This window comes from Lycorma delicatula, chromosome 2, assembly GCF_047948215.1.
Source record: "Lycorma delicatula isolate Av1 chromosome 2, ASM4794821v1, whole genome shotgun sequence".
Taxonomy (NCBI): domain Eukaryota; kingdom Metazoa; phylum Arthropoda; class Insecta; order Hemiptera; family Fulgoridae; genus Lycorma; species Lycorma delicatula.
In genome coordinates, this window is record NC_134456.1 from 197,810,332 (window position 1) to 197,828,767 (window position 18,436).

General features: G+C 28.1%; 2 protein-coding genes across 3 annotated transcripts in view; one reads left to right on the forward strand and one right to left on the reverse strand.

Annotated features, from left to right (window-relative positions):
- The window catches only part of Asx (transcriptional regulator additional sex combs), a 75,195-nt gene extending 67,429 nt beyond the window's left edge, over positions 1 to 7,766 (reverse strand). The window contains exons 1-2 of one of the 2 annotated variants that reach the window (XM_075356956.1): positions 7,608 to 7,766; positions 3,887 to 4,038 (exon numbers count right to left, since the gene is read on the reverse strand). In XM_075356956.1, the coding sequence (XP_075213071.1) occupies positions 3,887 to 3,980 (94 nt within the window). In that variant the 5' untranslated portion in view covers positions 3,981 to 4,038; positions 7,608 to 7,766. Of the gene's footprint in view, positions 1 to 3,886; positions 4,039 to 7,058 lie in introns of both variants that reach the window. The other variant, XM_075356957.1, reaches the window with a different exon arrangement.
- Positions 7,767 to 8,323: 557 nt separating this feature from the next.
- On the forward strand, positions 8,324 to 16,863 carry LOC142319558 (UPF0598 protein CG30010). Its single transcript, XM_075356959.1, has 3 exons — positions 8,324 to 8,600; positions 13,202 to 13,250; positions 15,803 to 16,863. Exons 1-3 carry the CDS (start codon positions 8,451 to 8,453, stop codon positions 16,234 to 16,236), a joined length of 633 nt encoding a protein of 210 aa, XP_075213074.1. The 5' UTR covers positions 8,324 to 8,450; the 3' UTR covers positions 16,237 to 16,863.
- Positions 16,864 to 18,436: the final 1,573 nt, after the last annotated feature.

The window sequence follows — 18,436 nt, forward strand, 5'->3', positions numbered from 1 at the left end:
GCAAAAGCAAGGTTCAGGTAATAAAAAAAAATTCTCAGCTCCTATAAAAGCTAGAAAGCTCAATTTGGTGTTATTTTAAAGCTCATGGAATGAATAAGCTTCTTGTGATATATCAGTTGGCATGATTTTCTGACATTAATAGTTCACGGTAATCAACAAATTTATTTGACCTTGAATATATCCCATTGTATTTTTACAAAATTTTAATAAAGTATATTTTTTACTTCCTGTGTTGTATATTTGGTAAACATTTCATAAATGCAATGTATTCATGATGAAATAAAAGAATTAACTTGTTCATACTCACCACTTAACTACAGTTCATATAACCTCCAAAGATATTTACAGAAGAATTACGTAGTGTACACTTTTACAGCTTCTGGTTAGCATTGTCCACGTCTTGCTTTGAGAGATTAAAAACTGTTGGATTTACCCTGGGATCTACTTTTGAAATAACATTACTCCTAAGTGCATTAAGAACATCCTCAAAGTCTGGGTAGTGAAAGGAAGGTTAAGGTCCATGTGGATATAAGAACTTCATCTTCACTGTTTGATTTTCCTCATTTTAGTCTAGAATACACCCTAATCACAAATATCCATTATATCTGCAGATCAAGAATCCAATCATTTCTGTGAATTCAAGATCATCCTCAATATTTGTTGTGCTTGCTACTGTTGAGTTGTTAGAAAATGTTAACGCCCTCACTTGCATCTGGTTCTTGTTCAGTGGAACAAAAGAGTGGTTTCTGAGTACCTGGTGTAGTTCTTGCTATCATTGTCGTACTGTTCAAAGCTTCTTCTTCTCCTTTATGCTGTTCAATTATACTGCAATGGAAATGTATCGATCCAATGTGTCTATTTGCCCAGTCATACAACTGTCGTGGAGTCATGATCATTTGCCATTCTACTTTGATCCCATAGTCTGACTCATAGTAACAGAGGTTGAGAAAATTGAATATGGTTTTGTACTGAAAGGCATCACCACCACTGTAGTAATAGATCAGGCTTGGTTTTGTAGTAAAATGAGACTGAATAAAACCAAATAAATATTTCCGAAAAACATGCACTGCTATTGTGTCATGTGACAGTCAAAAATTATGAAAAGAGATGTATACATCAATGTTTTTGTTGTTCAATCTTAGAAATAGATTGTGAAGGGGTGAACTGTTGCCTGTGCATTGTTCCAATGGTGGAAAACCTTAACTGCATCCTGGAAAATGAGTGAATAGTGAATAGTTCTCAGCGAAGTCAAAGATTACAAGATATTCATCTTCTTTCAGAGATTGCTTCAGATGGATGAGGTAACTGGACTGTTGACTAGCAAGAAATGAGCGTTGAAGAAGTTTGTAAGTTTTTCAAAAAGATACAGATGAATTCTTCAGTAGGTTTGACTAATGTCTCAGGAGATTTTTTTTTCAACTTGTACCCACTGTTTGTAGGTGATGTTTTCAATGTAGTTGAGCTCAAAAGCTTCCTCAATCATACCCTTGACTTCTTCAAACCCAGGTTTTTGCAATTTCCAAAGTAGCAAGCTTCAGTTGGATTAGCACACACTACATACATCATAATATCTTTATGAGACTTAATTGGTCTATCACATTTCTATCAGTTCTTTCAATGCATAACCATAAGTTTTGCATTTTGGTGCGTTGTACATACACAAACATGTGGGTTCCACTTGCACCTGCAAGAACACAGTACTTAGCCCTGAGTTCACAGAACTTTGAAAATCCTATTTTCAGCAATCAATACCTCTGTTTAAACAATGCAAAAACTTCACAGAGATTACACAGAATTAATTTTTTTGTGAACATGTTCTCGTCTTCCACTTATCTTAAGAGAAATAAATTTTTTTTTTCGGGCATCATTCGACTTATTTCCTCATTCTCATATAGATAGATCAGTTACTTTTTCTACTGTTTCAAAATCTAAAGTTCTACCAGATTTAGGATCAGGACATGAGATGACACCTTTTTCTTTAACCAAGCTTTTAACTTTCCTTACAGTATAGTCTGATACCCCAAATTCCTCCTGAATGTCTTTTAAGTCAGCTTTTAGGGTGCGTTTTCAATATTTGCATCCTGATGCTCTTACCTGTAGTATTAAATTTTTGCTTCAATTAGTTGATAATTTCACAGTTCAGAGGACAGAGGAATAGAATCTTGTTCAGAATCTAAATCCATATTCAATATTTTGTTTTTGAACACATTGCTGTTTTCTTAGCTTTTCCTGAGGGTATTTTCTCTCACATAGTTGGTTTTTCTGAATAGGTAATTCATTTAAAACAATCAAACTTTTGTTCAGAGTTTTTACATCTTCATCTTTTTCTGGGGAACACAAAGGATCTAATTGTTGAAATTCTTCAGCATCATGTTTAGCAGATGCTTCTAACTGTTTGCAGAAAGTACACAAATTTAATAGCCTTGTTTAAGAAAAGTAAATGTTTGCTACAAGTTCTTGCTTACATTTCTCAGGTGTTTCTTACAAGAATTATGACTTGACTTTCCACATTGATTGCAACAGTATATTTTACTTCAAGCTGCAGAAATTGATGGTTCCATGCTGATAATTGTATTCTGGTCCAAGGCTATAATGAATTAGTCATAAACCTACAAATCTGTAGAGAAAGGCAAGTTCAGTTAATAAAGAGTGACTGAAAAATCTGAAAAAAAAATATTTTTTTGCATCACTTTATAGATATGATCAATCCTCTTGGGGAGTACACTACTGAACCTTCTGTTCAAAGAGATGATCCAAACTGAATATTACTTTGCTTGTCTCTACAGGATGAAACATGTACATTCTTTTGCTGACACCAGGGAGTGCATATCATGACACGCTACTCTTCTGCCTCATCAATTGACCCAGTCTGGAAGTAGAGGGTTTTCATTGATTGAATCTCAATTAGCAATTGCCACATAGGGAGAACAATTGGAATATTCTGCTGTACCTAATTATTTTTTAACATGATCCCATTGCAATCCCATTATGAAATGTTTACCACAAGTACATAAGCAAGCAAAAAATATACTTTTATCAAATTTAAAAACAATAAACTTTTGAATATATTCAAGGTAAAATATGTAAAAAATAATGTTATAATTTCATTTCAGGCAAATTAATGATGCAATCTTATACAAATTCAATACGACAGGACTGAAAAATCAATTCTGAAATTGTTTTACTCTTAAAAAACCCCCTACAAATCTATTAAATTGCAATTTACTTCACTTCAATCATTTATTAAATGTTTACAAGTAAAAATAAGTAGTTGTAGTAAAATAGTCTACATAAAAATATGTAGTTTTCCAAGAAATTGCAACTGACATATCTGTTGTTTTGATAAACCTCAATAAATTAAACAACAAAACTAGGCTCGTTATATTTAGAAAGTACCACCATTTCTTTGTCTGAAGAATTAAAATATTCATTACTGAAACTTACAATAAAGATCAGCCAACAAAATAACATATAAACATTAAAATAAAGGTGTTCTCAAAATCCTTTCAAAGTTTGTAAATTCAACAATACATGATCACAATATGATCACTGAATGCAACTGTAATACTACTTAAGTTTAAATTTCTACAATTCTATATAGGAAATAATTACGACTATGTAACTGCAGCAGCAGTTTGTTCCTTGAGTACAAACAACATCAACATAATATGAGTGGCATCACATCACTGCCAACCATTTTTATGTAGCCATGGTCTATAGATAGAAATGTTAATTTTTTTCTCATTAACACAATCATTATTACAAACAACTGAAAATTGTGTTTTAAATGATTTTAAACAAAAAGAATGGTATTTTATCTGAAAGTAAACATATTTCTACCCAATTATAAAATGAAATAAAATACATTACAACTGAAATAACATACCTTTTACTTTTTGCAATTTTACTGGTGATAATGCCTGAGACTGTTTATTAATTTTATTGCTGGAGAGGTGGTTTTTGGTGTCCTCCATCACCATGATCCACAGCTTAGTCACCACAAAACATTATGTGGTAACAACAATCTCATAATAACCACTGAAATGAAACTGAATTAATAAATAATTGAAAAAATACTAATAAACACTGTATATTGTAAGATTCTATCAGCTGACGTATAGAAGTTTTAACACCAAAGTAAATACCATTGACAAATTAGAATAATACTGATGTTCAGTTTATGAATCAAAACTTACTTAAGGTAAAATGAATTAATGAGAGGTAAATAAAACAAATATCACTTCATTACAATAATGGACCAGCTCACTCAGTACATATGGAAGATAGTAATTAGTAGAACTGTACTCATTTGTTACCTGGCTACTAATGCTAATCTAACAAAGCAAAATATTTCTTTGGCTCAAAACATTTCTTCTGAACTGATAATATACATATTAAGAGAAACCTTTAAAGTCCACTACAATACCAACAACTCACAGTTGGCTAGTACATATTCTTAAGATGAATATGTTACGTTAAAAACTATTAACACTATAAAATAAAATAAAATTAACTAATAATTATATCATAACAATGATACAAGTGAAAAATCAAAAAAATTTATAAAACCCACAAAGCTATTTTGAAGAAACATTTCTACTGTAGCACTCCCTGGAGGCTTATAATCTTAAAGTAACCTAAGAAACCTGCTCTGAAGTAATACATATGTAATGCAAAAAATCACATCGAAATCAGTCCAGTAGTTTTTGAGGAAAATAGTAACAGACACACACACAAAACCACTTAACCCAAATGCATATACCGCCTCTGTTCCATCATGGGTAAAAACTTACGTGTTACGGTACAAAGGTACTGCAACACATAATTGGGACTGCACTCACAATTGTTCATAATGGATGTAAAGGAATAAATCGCAAGACTCTAGGAAGAAATATGTTTGATATTTGGGCTGAAAGTTTTAGTGGAATAAAAGTAAATACAAAAACTAAGAGGAAAGCTAAATCTATAAGACAAGGTTCTTGATGTAGTAAGGATTCCAATATTTGGGTTGTGCATTAACAGATGGGAAGACTGGTGGAGATAGGAAGAAGAGTACAGAACTTATAAATTTTTACTCAAGTTTAACAGAACAAGAAAGGAGGTAAATAAATGCCAAGGAAATGTAGACACATAAAATGTGCTTCATGCAAATTCTGGTAAATGGTCCAAAGGAAACTATGGTAAATTGGTTGGGAAACTATAGTTATGTAATCAAATAATGTATTTTATCTACATTCTGTCTGTTTAATGGTTGTTCTTGTGAAATTTATTATGTAAATTTGAGATCAAGTTTTTATGAAATTTAAAAAAAAATTAATAAAATAAATAAAAATGGGACATTCATATAACATGAATGACCATTTTTACATGAGATGTCAATTAGAAAACTTTTCTGAGACTCAATATGGTGGAATTTTCATACGTGAAAAACATCTGATAAAAAGATATATAGTTTCATTTATTTTAAGTTAATACTTTCCACAATAAATGCTTATAATGATACTACTACAACAACTGGTTAAAAAAATATTACACAAGAAAATAAAGTAAGGATATAACTGTCAATTAATTCTGTTTCTGGTCTAACCCCTTCTTTTCACAAAAATTTACATCAATCTGGGATGAAAATTGTATAAATGAGTAGATTTTAAACTTAAAAAAAGTAAAGGGAATACAAAAATTAAAATATAAAAAACATACACCCATATTAATGCTTTTAATACAAAACTTTATCGGATCTAGATTTGGAATGTAAGACAAGTCTAGTACTAACAAAAATATTTATTTCACAATAAAACAATGCACTAGTGGAATGCAAAGAGAGATACTTTTTAACTAGTTATTTGCTGAAACTAAAGTGGCTAATAAATAACCAGTATAAAATAATGTTAATAAACCAAAAGAACTTAAGAGGAGACATGAACTACATGATCTGTGCACGAAATAAGAATTTAGGTAAAGTAGAAGTATACATGAATAGTAAAACAGATATCTGTATTATAATTTTAAATTATTTTTTATACACTCACTATTTTAAGTCTGTAATATATTTTTCATTATTAAAAAAAAGAAAAATTATTCATACAAACTAGAAACAAAACAATATATACTTGTTGGTTAGCACCCCACCTAACATATCAACATAACCTAATACTTGTAACCTTATTTTTACTGACAATATTACCTTAAATTATTATTTCTTCAACAATAAACATCTTAAATCTTCTTTTATGTTTTCTGTATTATTACAATAGCATGATTTTTAATTATTACTTGAAAACTTACATTTTCTTGTTTCACTATTATGTCATAATACTTCATGTTACTCTCCCGGCATTTAATATTTAAGGTTAATTAGACGAGGTTATTAAGCATTAGGTTATATTATGTTGATATCATGTAAGGTGGGACACTAACCAATAACATCAACTAGACACCACTAATTCAACTTGCTCATGCATTACCATTAACCATAAATCTACTAATTACATCATACAACTCCATTCAATGTCAAAAATTTCATCTAATGACATCTGAAAATATATTGTTTGGGAAGGATGCTTACATTTTAATAAAAAAAATCTAAAGCATTTTCAGTAGGGGTACAACATTTTTATTTTGAAAAATCTAACAAAGTAATAACATAAAAAAGCAGAATAGATAAACTGAATACATTAGTAGTGTACATGAAGTAACACTTATTAAAATATCATCCTTCAAACACTAAAATTATCAAACACTGCAGTAACTAAATGCATTTTCAAGTAGAAGATACTTTAGGTATAACAAAAAACATCAATAAATACCTAGAGAAATCTTAAAGCTGACACTAATAAATCCTACCAGTTAATGTGCAAAAGAAATTCTATAAAAGTTCATAAAATCTTGGCAGCAATAATAAATTAAAACAAAAATCTTCAATATTTCATTGATTATTAATGAAATATAGGTAAAATATGAGATTTAAGCAAAGTAATAATTGAAAACCTATTTACACAGAAGCCCATTTTAACAGGCTGTAGTCTTCAATGCAATAAAAATAATTAATAATGAATTACCTAGCTTGAAGATACATATTTATTCATTGAGATTGCTGCATATTTATATAACACCAGACTTAATGATCTTACAAAATGTAAACTATTCACATCATTCCACTGAAAATATGCACTTTTCTTCCACTTCATATTATAAATGTAATGTATAGTTATAATAATTACAGAACTTTTGTTTACATAACAATATGCAAGTATTTTAAAATCAATAATTCCACAAAACCTGGGCAAAATTTTAAAACACCTTCACTTTATTAAACAGTAAAGAGTACCTCCGAACCAATTAATCATTAACGAAAATTAATAATCTAATGTATCAACAAATTCCTAAAGTTTATTTATCATAGCAAGAAATATAAAACGTACCAAACCAAAAGAATAAATTAAGGGATGGTAAAATAAACATGTACACATCAAAAAAGAGTATTGTAATCTTCTTCATGTAGGCTATAAAAAAGCAGGTTTTAAATAAAAACTAACAACGTAGCCTAGGCCGAGGGTGGATCTTTGACTGCGGTATGTCATATAGACCAAGTTAAATAATTAACTTACTATAAGAAACTTTCGCTTGGCTTCATAAAATTTCAGAATATAATCTTAAAAATAAGTAAGAAACTGCTCGTAATCATATAAATTAAAAAACACTATTCAGCAATAGTAACCCAACTTCTTCAAACACAAAAGAAATCAAACAGTCGCCATTTTACAATATTTTCAGGGCCAAACCAAAGAAGTTGTAATAATACCTTTCAATGAAAGTGCTAGTGAGAATACACACGCTCGTGCACACATACACATATGCGACTTGTGTGGTTCTTTCATTTTTCATTTTTATTTTTGAATTTAATATGCAGAATGATATAAAAATATTATTTTAAACGCAAAAATATTTTTAAATCCTTATTAATACAAATTTAGAAGACATAAAAATGAAATTATTATTAGATATTTTAATTGTAGAAAAATACTGCGGCGGATTATTATCACTCTGGGGGGGGAGTAGTTTTAGAAAAAACTAATTACGTTTGCAAAAATTAATTTTATAAACTACATAAATTTTTCAATAAAAATAAATATAAATGAAGAAAGTAATTATCCAAAGTTGAGTATATTTTAACTAGATATTTAATAATAAGAAAATTGTGTTTACGGAGGTTGAGTAACTGAGTTCATCTTTTTTTTAATTGTTCTTGCTAAATCAATTAATGTATTGATTTTTGTCGACTTCAAAAAGAAAGTGGTTGGGCAACCTGTTAACTTTTAAATTTACGAAATTTTTGATGAATTTCTAGGTTAGTTGTTTATTTGGTTTTTGTCACATTCCGGTTATCTTATTAACAACACAGTAGCTCAGAAGACACATCTGTTTTAAAATACTAACTGAAAGACACTAAAATGATTCCTTGGAAATATACAAAACCTTTCGTTTCTCGAATTTTGCGTATTTCGTATAAAAATGACATCGCATATGTTTCGTACGTTCAGGGGCAGTCTCCTGAGCCAAAAGTTCGAGAATATTTTTATTACATTGATCATCAGGGAATGGTAAAGTTATGTTTACTTTTAGTTTTCGCCCTCCAAATTTTTAACTTGTGTATTTTTCTAATTGTTATGCTGTAGTAATACACAACATTAAATTATGTCGTAACAATAGTCGTTTATAACAAATGAGAAATTATTTTCCCCAACCTTGTACCCAACTTACTTTCAAAGATTATTTTACCTACGGATGTTTTTATTGATGAATACAGTACAAAGATTTATTTTTAAGTAAATAAATAGAATATAGCAATTTTTATGAAATTAAATGATAACTTCACCACATATTTATATCAAATACAAAATTGCTACAGTTCCTGTTACTGATTTAAGAATTTAATTATTGCCTCATTAATTTTTAAATATAAGAAGTGTTTTCTAAACAATGATGTTTAATTAGTAAATTAGTGTAGGTTAAGAATATATGTCAACAAATTATAATACAATATTATAAGAATTAAATTGTTTTAAAGTTAATGCAAAAAAAACTATGGTAAAAGTTATATGGTGAAAAAGGTTTGCAGTATTCGATCACTTTATTTTAGAAAAGGTAGTATAGTCAGTTTGTTATGTTGAGGCAAATGCAAAGCTTTAAGTTATCTATTACCTTTTTAAAGATTATCCTAAAAATATTAATATCTAATATAAATCAGCTGTTCATATAACCATATGTTTACTAGTAACTTTACAGTGTTGCCACTTTGGCTGCCAAAAAAAACTAGTATCATTACTTTAGTTACAGACATCATCATTGTTATTTTTGCATTTCTAATTGTGTAGTTTACTTGAAAAGTAATGTCAAAATTAAGTTTTTGACACATTGGGTATGAATTTCAATGTTCTTCTGAAACCATTGTAATTACTGAACTATCAGTATAAAAAAAATTCTTATATATATTGAAAAGAAGGTAAATTAGTGCATGGAGCGATTGAACTTTTGTATACATGTATGAATGACAGACATTGCCCAAAGCAGGGACCATTGGAAAACATAGCTTAGTTTGATATGCTTAAGAAAATAAAGGTGGTCATAGATAACAGTGGACAGGATATGTAGGGCACAGTTTCATTTTACATATTTAAGATTAAGAAAAGATTTGGGAGATAAGGGTTATATTAATAATAAGTATAAAGGAAATTGTATTAGTTAAATTTAAGGTAGCATTGTTGCCACTTAATTGGGATTCATATAAAGATGAAACTCTCTTTTTAGTTTGTCTAATGGTGAAAAAGATGATGTATTTTATTTTGTAGGTAATGTTCTGTTTTAGGTGAGATGTATGTATGCTTAGTGCTTAAGCCATTAGAGCAGAATCAGTTTATTACATACTTAATGAAAGATTTTAATTATATATTATTTATGAGAAGTAATAGTATACAGAAAATTATTTAAACAATGGGATAAGTTTAATTATTGTGTTTTCATTTAATGTATGTACTTTTACTATATTTATGAACAGTTTTTATTTTGGATCACAAATTTACATATGTTTTGATATGGTGACCTTCAGAGTAGCTGTTTTCTTTGTAAGTGGGTTTGCTGTCTTTCTCAAATAACATAATGTACTGACTTATGAACTATTTTTTATCATGTAATTTGTTTAATATTATTATTTTCATCTGATTTTTTTTTTCTAGTTACCATGAGTCACTAAGGCTTATTAACCGGACACCTAGCCATTGTTCAAACTAATGTTAATATAAATTTAAAAGAACTAGAAATTAAAATTTATTTTTTTGAATATTTAATTGTTTATATTTTTAAGTTTTAAATGGTTTCAGTAAATTGATTTCTATAAATATCTACCAATTTTGCTACAAAATTTGTCACATTTTATCACTGAAGCAAATATCAAGGTGAAATTTTTCACAAGCTATAACCCAAAAACAAAGCATTTCCAGAGCTTGTATGTTTATATAAATATTTATCTTTACTTTCACCAGTAGAACATATCCTAAAAACATTTATTTTATCATAAGACACTGTTTAAACATTATTTTTTTTTACAAATGAATTTTCAATGTTGAATCATTGAATAATAATACTTGTAGTGAAAACATTACCTCATGAGGAGCAAAACAATTTAAGTACACAGTTTCAAGAAGAAAGATTTCTGGGTACTACATTTCAAAAGAGATTTGACATTCTTCTAGCAGAGTCCTTGTCTCAAGGCCTGGTAATAAATTTAACTATTTTTTTTAAATACTGAAAAACGATTGATTAGCCATCTAGAACAAAAGGGGTGGGATGTTGCTTTTTGTCTTTCTTTTTTATTGTGTGGTTGTAGCTATCAAGTTTACCTCTTTGTTGAGATAATGGCTTAGTCGAATCATGGAGAGGCTTTTTATAAACTGCAAACATTACTTATCATACCTCGCATATAAGCTTCAGTTTAATTGGTGATTTTTCATTTTGAAATGTAAAAACTCCATTTGGATGAAAAATATATGATCAACATCTCTATAGTCCTGACTTTCCATCTAGTAACTTATACCTTAAGGTCCTTAGTAATCAACTTTTTGGATATGGCAGACTGAAAAATGAAGTTTTAATTATCACAAGGCTAACAACATAAGTTGCTGTTTCACAGTATAAAAAAGCTCTTGTCTTACTTCAATAAATGCCTGAATAACACTGTATATTGTCTTGAAAAATAGTTAAATACACTCACTGCTATTACATGATTATGTAAAATAGATGAAACTTTCTTCTTGCTATGCTTGAAACAATACTATAATCACAAACATTAGAAATTTTATTGGCTGTAGAGGAGTGTAGCAAGTTATGAGTTTTTTTGTCATTACTTAACTGGATACATTTTAAAATTAGTTGGTTTATTTATTTTGATATTTTTTATATATTCATATTTGCCCATTTCTTCTTTAAATTATCAAAACCTCATAAATAAAACAAGTATAGCACCAAGCATTGTTAGAACTTAGATATTCTCTTACAAAAAAATTCTTTCACTTGACATAAATTTGTACAGTATGAATTAAATGCCAATTGAAAAATATAAATGTCTACTATGTATACAAGAATATCTCCATATCACATAAATGTAGTTAGCCTGTATGAATTTATAAATATTTGTGGTTATGTAGGTAGGGTGATAAACAGTAGAAAATAAATGTGCAGTTAAAAATGATATAAATAAAAGGGAGTGTGAGAGTGGTTTTATAACAAAATAAATATGTATTTGCTTATTTAGAAAAGAGTCTCTGCTTTTTTTTAGATATCTTGTACTTATTTAGTTTATAACATTTTTATTTTTTTATGCATTAACATATTATTATTAAATATATATATTTAAATGTTGACCAGTACAATAAAAAATTATAATTAATCTTTGGTCTGCCTCTTCTTGAAGAATATTTTTATTCTTTACTTTACCAAATAGAAATCATTTCTGATAATTTTATTTACTGAAAAGCCAAAAGGTAATAAAAAACTTTTTTATAATACGGGTTTTTAATATCAGGAAAGAATCTAAATGTCTGTTGGTCTTACAGATAGTTATTAGAAAAAAATAAATACAGCTTATATTTTCTTAATCAGAAATATTTTGCACACATACATATATATATATATATATATATATATATATATATATATATATATATATATATATATATATATATAAATATATGTTATATTGATAAAAATAATTACATACATACTGAAAACTAAAAAATTATATACATCATACGGATAAAAGTATAATTTGTTTGTCTTTCTAAAACACTTTACAGACTTTATTACCTAACCTAACCTAACCTTGTGTACATTCTCTTCTCTTGTTTACCATATACACTTATGAGTTAATTAAGCAAAGCACAATTTTATGAAAATTAAAACTGTACATCAGAAATGTAATTTATTAGGTCACATTTTATAAGCTGAATATGAACAATCATTATAAGTGCACTCTTAGTTAGGTTTGCACAATTAAATTATTACATTATGACATGAAACAAGTAACAAAGTTAAGGAAAAATAGTCAATATTGGTGGCTGATTTAAACAAGATGTTGGGTTGGGATGAAATAGAAGACTAGGCAGTGAAAAACCCTCCAGGTTGTTCTAGTGGTGAACGCAAATCAGCTGATTTCGAAATCGAGAGTTCCAATGTTCAAATCTTAAAAAAGGCAGTTACTTTTATATGGATTTGAATACTAGATTGTGGATACCAGTGTTCTTTGGTGATTGGGTTTCAATTAACCACACATCTCAGAAATGGTCGACCTGAGACTGTACAAGACTACACTTCACTTACACTTATACACATCATACTCATTCATCCTCTAGAGTAATACCTGACAGTGATTCCTGGAGGGTAAACAACAAAAAAAGGAAATGAAAAAAAATAAAAGATGAAAAATATTTGAGAACAAAAATTAGATGGGGTTGATCAAATATTACTTGTACCTTGATACAACTAATTATATAATTTTTAAAAATCATTTCATAGCTATCTTGAAAGTGAATAAATAATGTAAATCATCAAGGTTCTATTGTACTTTCTTTGTAATGAGAAAAACACAAAATAAATCACAAAATTATGACAAGAGTTCTGTTTTCAATTAAAATAAGATGTTTTGTTGCAGTTATTTCTGGATGATGCAAAGATGAAAAATTTTACTTCATGTTTCAAAGGTAATGACAATAAATTAAGATTAATAATATTAATTAGGTGCCAAACCATTCTTAAATTTTAACCTTATATTTTTTTCTTTTGCTTTTTTTTAACTAACAAATGAGCAATTGGGTGATATCAGGTTTTATCTTGACTGATCTACAAAGCCTCAAAATATATTTATTTAAACATTTAAAATGATAACCATTTCAAATATTCAACATACATATATTTCTTCTAGATATTCTTTATTTGACCTTATCCAAAATGGCAGTACAGTTAATAGTTGATGTTTTATACATATTATAATTGTTCAACAAATTTAAACATATTTAATTAATTACCAGTGTCAGTAATACAAAACTCATTACTACCAATACATAACATACCTACCAACAAATATAATTTTAAGGGATAGAATTCATTGACTTATTTATATCAGTGTTAAGTTTTAATTTCAATTTGCATACCCATTCCATGATTTTTATTTCAGTAATAATATTAAATTATTAAAAGAAAAATTATATTCAGATGCAGAAATTCTTACTGCACTAATACTCAGCTATGTATGTGTAAATTTGAATAAAAAAACTCAAGACAAGATAATCTAATGATTGGAAATTGTTTTTCAGTTTGTGATTTGTATTCATTTACTACTATACTTTGTGGTTCATTTATTATTATTTATATGTACAATTGTGAATTCATTCTGCCAGAATACTGCAGTTAGTTTATTTGACCAATAACCAGTGAAGAAACAAAATTTCACATTTCTATATCTGTTCCAGGTGTGTAAGAAAGTTTTAACTATGTTCTTAGTTCAACCTCATTCTTAAGAACTGATTCAAAAAGTTCTGCCATATTTAAAGTGGGAAGCCATTCAGTATTCTAATATTGCAAAAGTCTTCAAACAAAAAGCCTTTTTATGGACTGAACTTGATGTTGATTTGAATCCCCTTGCTTTCGTTGACCATAACAACATTATTCACTTCCACATAACAACTGCTGCTTCATTTCAGTTTGTAGCCATACACCAATACTTTATCACAGTATGATGTTGGAAACGTTCTGATTAGTTTTTAGGTAAATTAGATCTTTCATTGGTAGTTGTTTCAGGCTTGGAACAAATTTTGTGGTGACTTGTTGCATGTTGAGCTTCTGTGACAGAATTCACTAAGAACATCATACAGTAAACCTACAATCTCATAAATGTGAATTTCTGTCCCAATCAATCAAAAAGAGCAAGACCAAATATCATGTAATTTTTACAATTCAGCTTCATTTTTAGGTATGTTTTCAGTTGAAGGTTGACTGATCAACACATCGTGACCAACTGCTGCTCTTTTTTAAAATGCTTGTACCAACTGTATGCTTTTATTTTGTCTAAAGCATATTCACCAAACATTCTTGAACATCTAGCTGAGTTTGAAGTAGAATGTGATGGAAATTCATTATTGTTTAAAATAAATAATTTTAAAGAAATTCTTCACCAGAGATCTACTCTTGATTCCATTTGGCTTACTGACTACTAAGAAGTGCAGCTTGCTTCCACAATAGTAATTCAACTTGCTCATTCACCATATTCAAATTTCATGAACTTTCAGGTAGTACCCTTTTTATAATTTTTTAAAAATGACCAATTTTTACAAATGTCCAAACCACATTTCACTATTTTCATTTTAGCGTAGTATTATCAGTGTTTTAGTAAATATTTACTATTTTTAAGCTCATTAACTTGATCAGCTCAATGTACCATACTGATATATTTACAATATAAGTATTTATATCTTCAATGGGTTGTAAATTATAACTAGTTAATGTTAACTATAATGACTTTATAAAACCAATTTTTTTTGTAATTATAAACTAATCAATCTGTTTTTACAATTATAATTGCAAAAAAATTCAGCAAGTTTTATAATAAATTAACGTTTAATTTTTTTTACTATAAAAATGCATACAACAGATAAATGGTTCTGGGTAGGGAGTAAACTGCATCCTTAATATTTTCAGGGACATTAAGGTAACATCTAGAATGTCTCAGGGTGTAGCATCCTAAAAATGGAAGGGCGCAGTTCCAAGTTTTTCTTGATGCAGTTTCCTCTATTTATATAATGCCTGTTAAAATTAACAAAATAATGATGATAGTTCCTTCATTTTTATAAATTCAAATATGAAGATCTTATTACTGCAGTCATAATTAACTTTTCATTACAAGTAAAAATATATGATCTAATTTTTTTTTTTGAGATTATGTAACCTTACAACAAACTGTAAACCCAACTGCAATTTAATAGTTTATCTTGACAACCAGTTCTAAAGGTAGAAGAACACTGTAATGGTGATGTGTAGGTCCTACAAGATCTAACTCTAAATCCTGGTTACAAACATAAGTCCTTCATAGAGTAGAATGAAGCTTCATAGAATAAGATGTTTAACCTGATAAATGAAAATAATATCTACTTACAAAACAAATAAAATGAAAGTACATTTATATTTTAAATGTACTTTAGGTTATTACATGTATTCTTAATGGACTAAAATAAATTATCCTTTTTTTTTTTATTTACAGAAAAGAAATTCTTAACATTCTTCTTTAAGAGAATAAAACCAAATGACACTGGACGTTATGAAGCGGAATTTCCATATGTCTCATTGTGTGGACGTGAAAGGAATTATGTAAGATGTGATGACCAGCCTATTGTTTTTACACAGTTAGTGAAGAATCCAGAGGGAAAAGACTTATTGAATTATGGTTATGCTGGTGATGCTTTAAGTGTTGAATTTCTACCTGATAAATTATGTATGGTACCTAAAACGGGCCGTGTTTATCATCCTGCTCCAGAAAAAATTCATCCAGTAGGTTTAGTTCAGTCAAAATTAGCTATTGAATTAAGTCAATATTTTAAATTTGACAACGGGGAACATCAGTGTCCAACACATTTTGTCTGGAATAACATAACATACACAACTGATAATAACTGGTATACAAGTTTTTTATCCTAATAGAAATTATTTTTTTTTTACATGAGGAGTTCAGCAAAATGAAGTCCTGTTTAATGAAATAAAATTGATATGTTTATGAATTATAAAGTAATGGTCAGATATGTGTGCGTTCTATTCTTATTATATACATTATTTATAGGTACAATTATTAAAATATATAATTTCAAAAAACATCTCTTCATTGGAGTAACTACTATTTGATGTAATAAATTCTGTTACATAAGTAATTTAAGTAAGTAATATTTAATGAATCTCTTTTTCTTGTAAACACATAATTTTGTAAATTAATACTTTTGTTCTATAGTGAAAAACTTCATTTCTCATTATGGCAACTAACTGAGAAATTTGTACACACTGGTTCCTGGTTTGTTTTTGAAATGCTGGATATGAGTGCGAAAAACTAAAATTCCATTTATATATATGGCCCATCACGTCTGTTTCCTCATTAGCTGTGAATATACTTAGTTTTAATTCCCTTAATTAAATAAAGAAACGTGTCTGTGATAAATTCCTATATTTATAATGTAGGGGTTGATATAGCCATCAGCAGGGATGATATTATTATGAACATGTTATTAAGTTGTTCATGAATGTAATTAAATATATAAATAAATATTTATTTTTTAACCTGATTTCTCTTTTATTTGAAATAAATGTAATTAGTTTATATTTTAAATTCCAAATTCCTTTCAAAAATGCTAGTGAGCTAAATATGTTATTTAATAAAGTAAATTATTTAAAAGATCTATCTTAAGGGTAGTCTATTGATGATTGGTATGACCTTTATCTCAAAAACTAAATATTGCTAGGTTTTGAGTTATGGACAGCAAAAATTAGTGGAACATACTTGTGATATTTCATGCCCTTCATTTAAATTTTAAAAAATCTCAAAGGAAAAAACAAGAATACTTTCTGGATTTTCTACAAAGTATAAACTAGAAAAATTTTATTTTAGTCTGTAAAACAGTAATGAAAGAATAGAAATAATGGTTAGGAAAGATTTCGAAAGTAGAGGTATTATGGATTATAAAATATATCCTAAAGAAGCAGATTTTTATTACTGGCCATTTATACTATGATGAACTATATAACTTGAAGTTTATGAAACTAAAGAAAACCAAGAAAAATGACATGAGTTAAAGACACACTAAATCGAAATAATATGAAGTTAGTCTGAACAGACCATAACAACATAACTTTGTTATTGTAAAAATTATTTTCAAAAAAAAGGTAATAAAGCCTGAAAGGATATTTCAGGTAGAAAAATATATTGAAACAATGAGAAGAAAAAAAAATGAAGACAGAGGTTTTATATTAAAGTGAAAAAAATTATTAATAGAATGTGCAGAAGTGAAAAGGTCAATTGGTTGGACTAAGGATATAGCTTGATGTAGTTACAAGAGAACAATAATGAAAACTTTTCTGCAAGGGCAATGTAATAGTACAAGTAGTCTAAACAAACTGGTATGCAAAATTTACAAGAAGAATTATAAGATTTGAATAAAAGCATATATTACCATATGAAGTAACATCACATACATGCAAAACTTCATACAAAATATAAAAAAACAAAATTAACAATAAAATACCTATTTTGTACTTAAGTAAAAGTAGCAAATAGTTGTTAAATAAGAGTTAAACTGTTCTTTGTAACATAGCATCTAGTTTCATGATAAGTAGACAGGTTGAACCCACACATAGTAAAACACAGTAAGATTATTAGTAAAATATGTTTTGGATGATTGCTCTAAATAAAAAACCTCCTCTAATGTTTTGTATAATTTGGGATATAGGAACCACTTTTAAGGCAATAAATTGTTAAATCATGCAGAGTGAAGAGAATGTGCTAGACTTCAGTTATATTGCTTGATGCCAAGAAAGTAAGTGCATTATGTTAAAAGGTAAGATGTACAATATCATGAGTGTATACATTAACTTGTACAGCTAGGTAATAATTATAAAGATGCTTGTTCTTAAATAAAAGTAATAAATATATTTTAAGTGAATAATAGAAATTTTAAATGAGTAATATTAATGTAAGACAACAGCTTTTAGGGATAAAATCTCTTTTAAAAAACATTATGAATGAAGCAAGAACAAAGTTATGCAAAACAGAATTCTCAATATTTTTTTAATTACACTTAAATGAAAATAAATCATTAATGTTTGTACTCTTTTGTGTATGTTTTTTTATTTAATT

Excerpts from the sequence above, each read along its gene's own strand:
- LOC142319558 (XM_075356959.1), top strand. The coding sequence starts at position 8,451 with ATGATTCCTTGGAAATATACAAAACCTTTCGTTTCTCGAATTTTGCGT. Across the intron at positions 8,601-13,201 it reads ACATTGATCATCAGGGAATG|TTATTTCTGGATGATGCAAA; the intron begins GTAAAGTTATGT and ends GTTTTGTTGCAG. Across the intron at positions 13,251-15,802 it reads TTTTACTTCATGTTTCAAAG|AAAAGAAATTCTTAACATTC; the intron begins GTAATGACAATA and ends TTTTATTTACAG.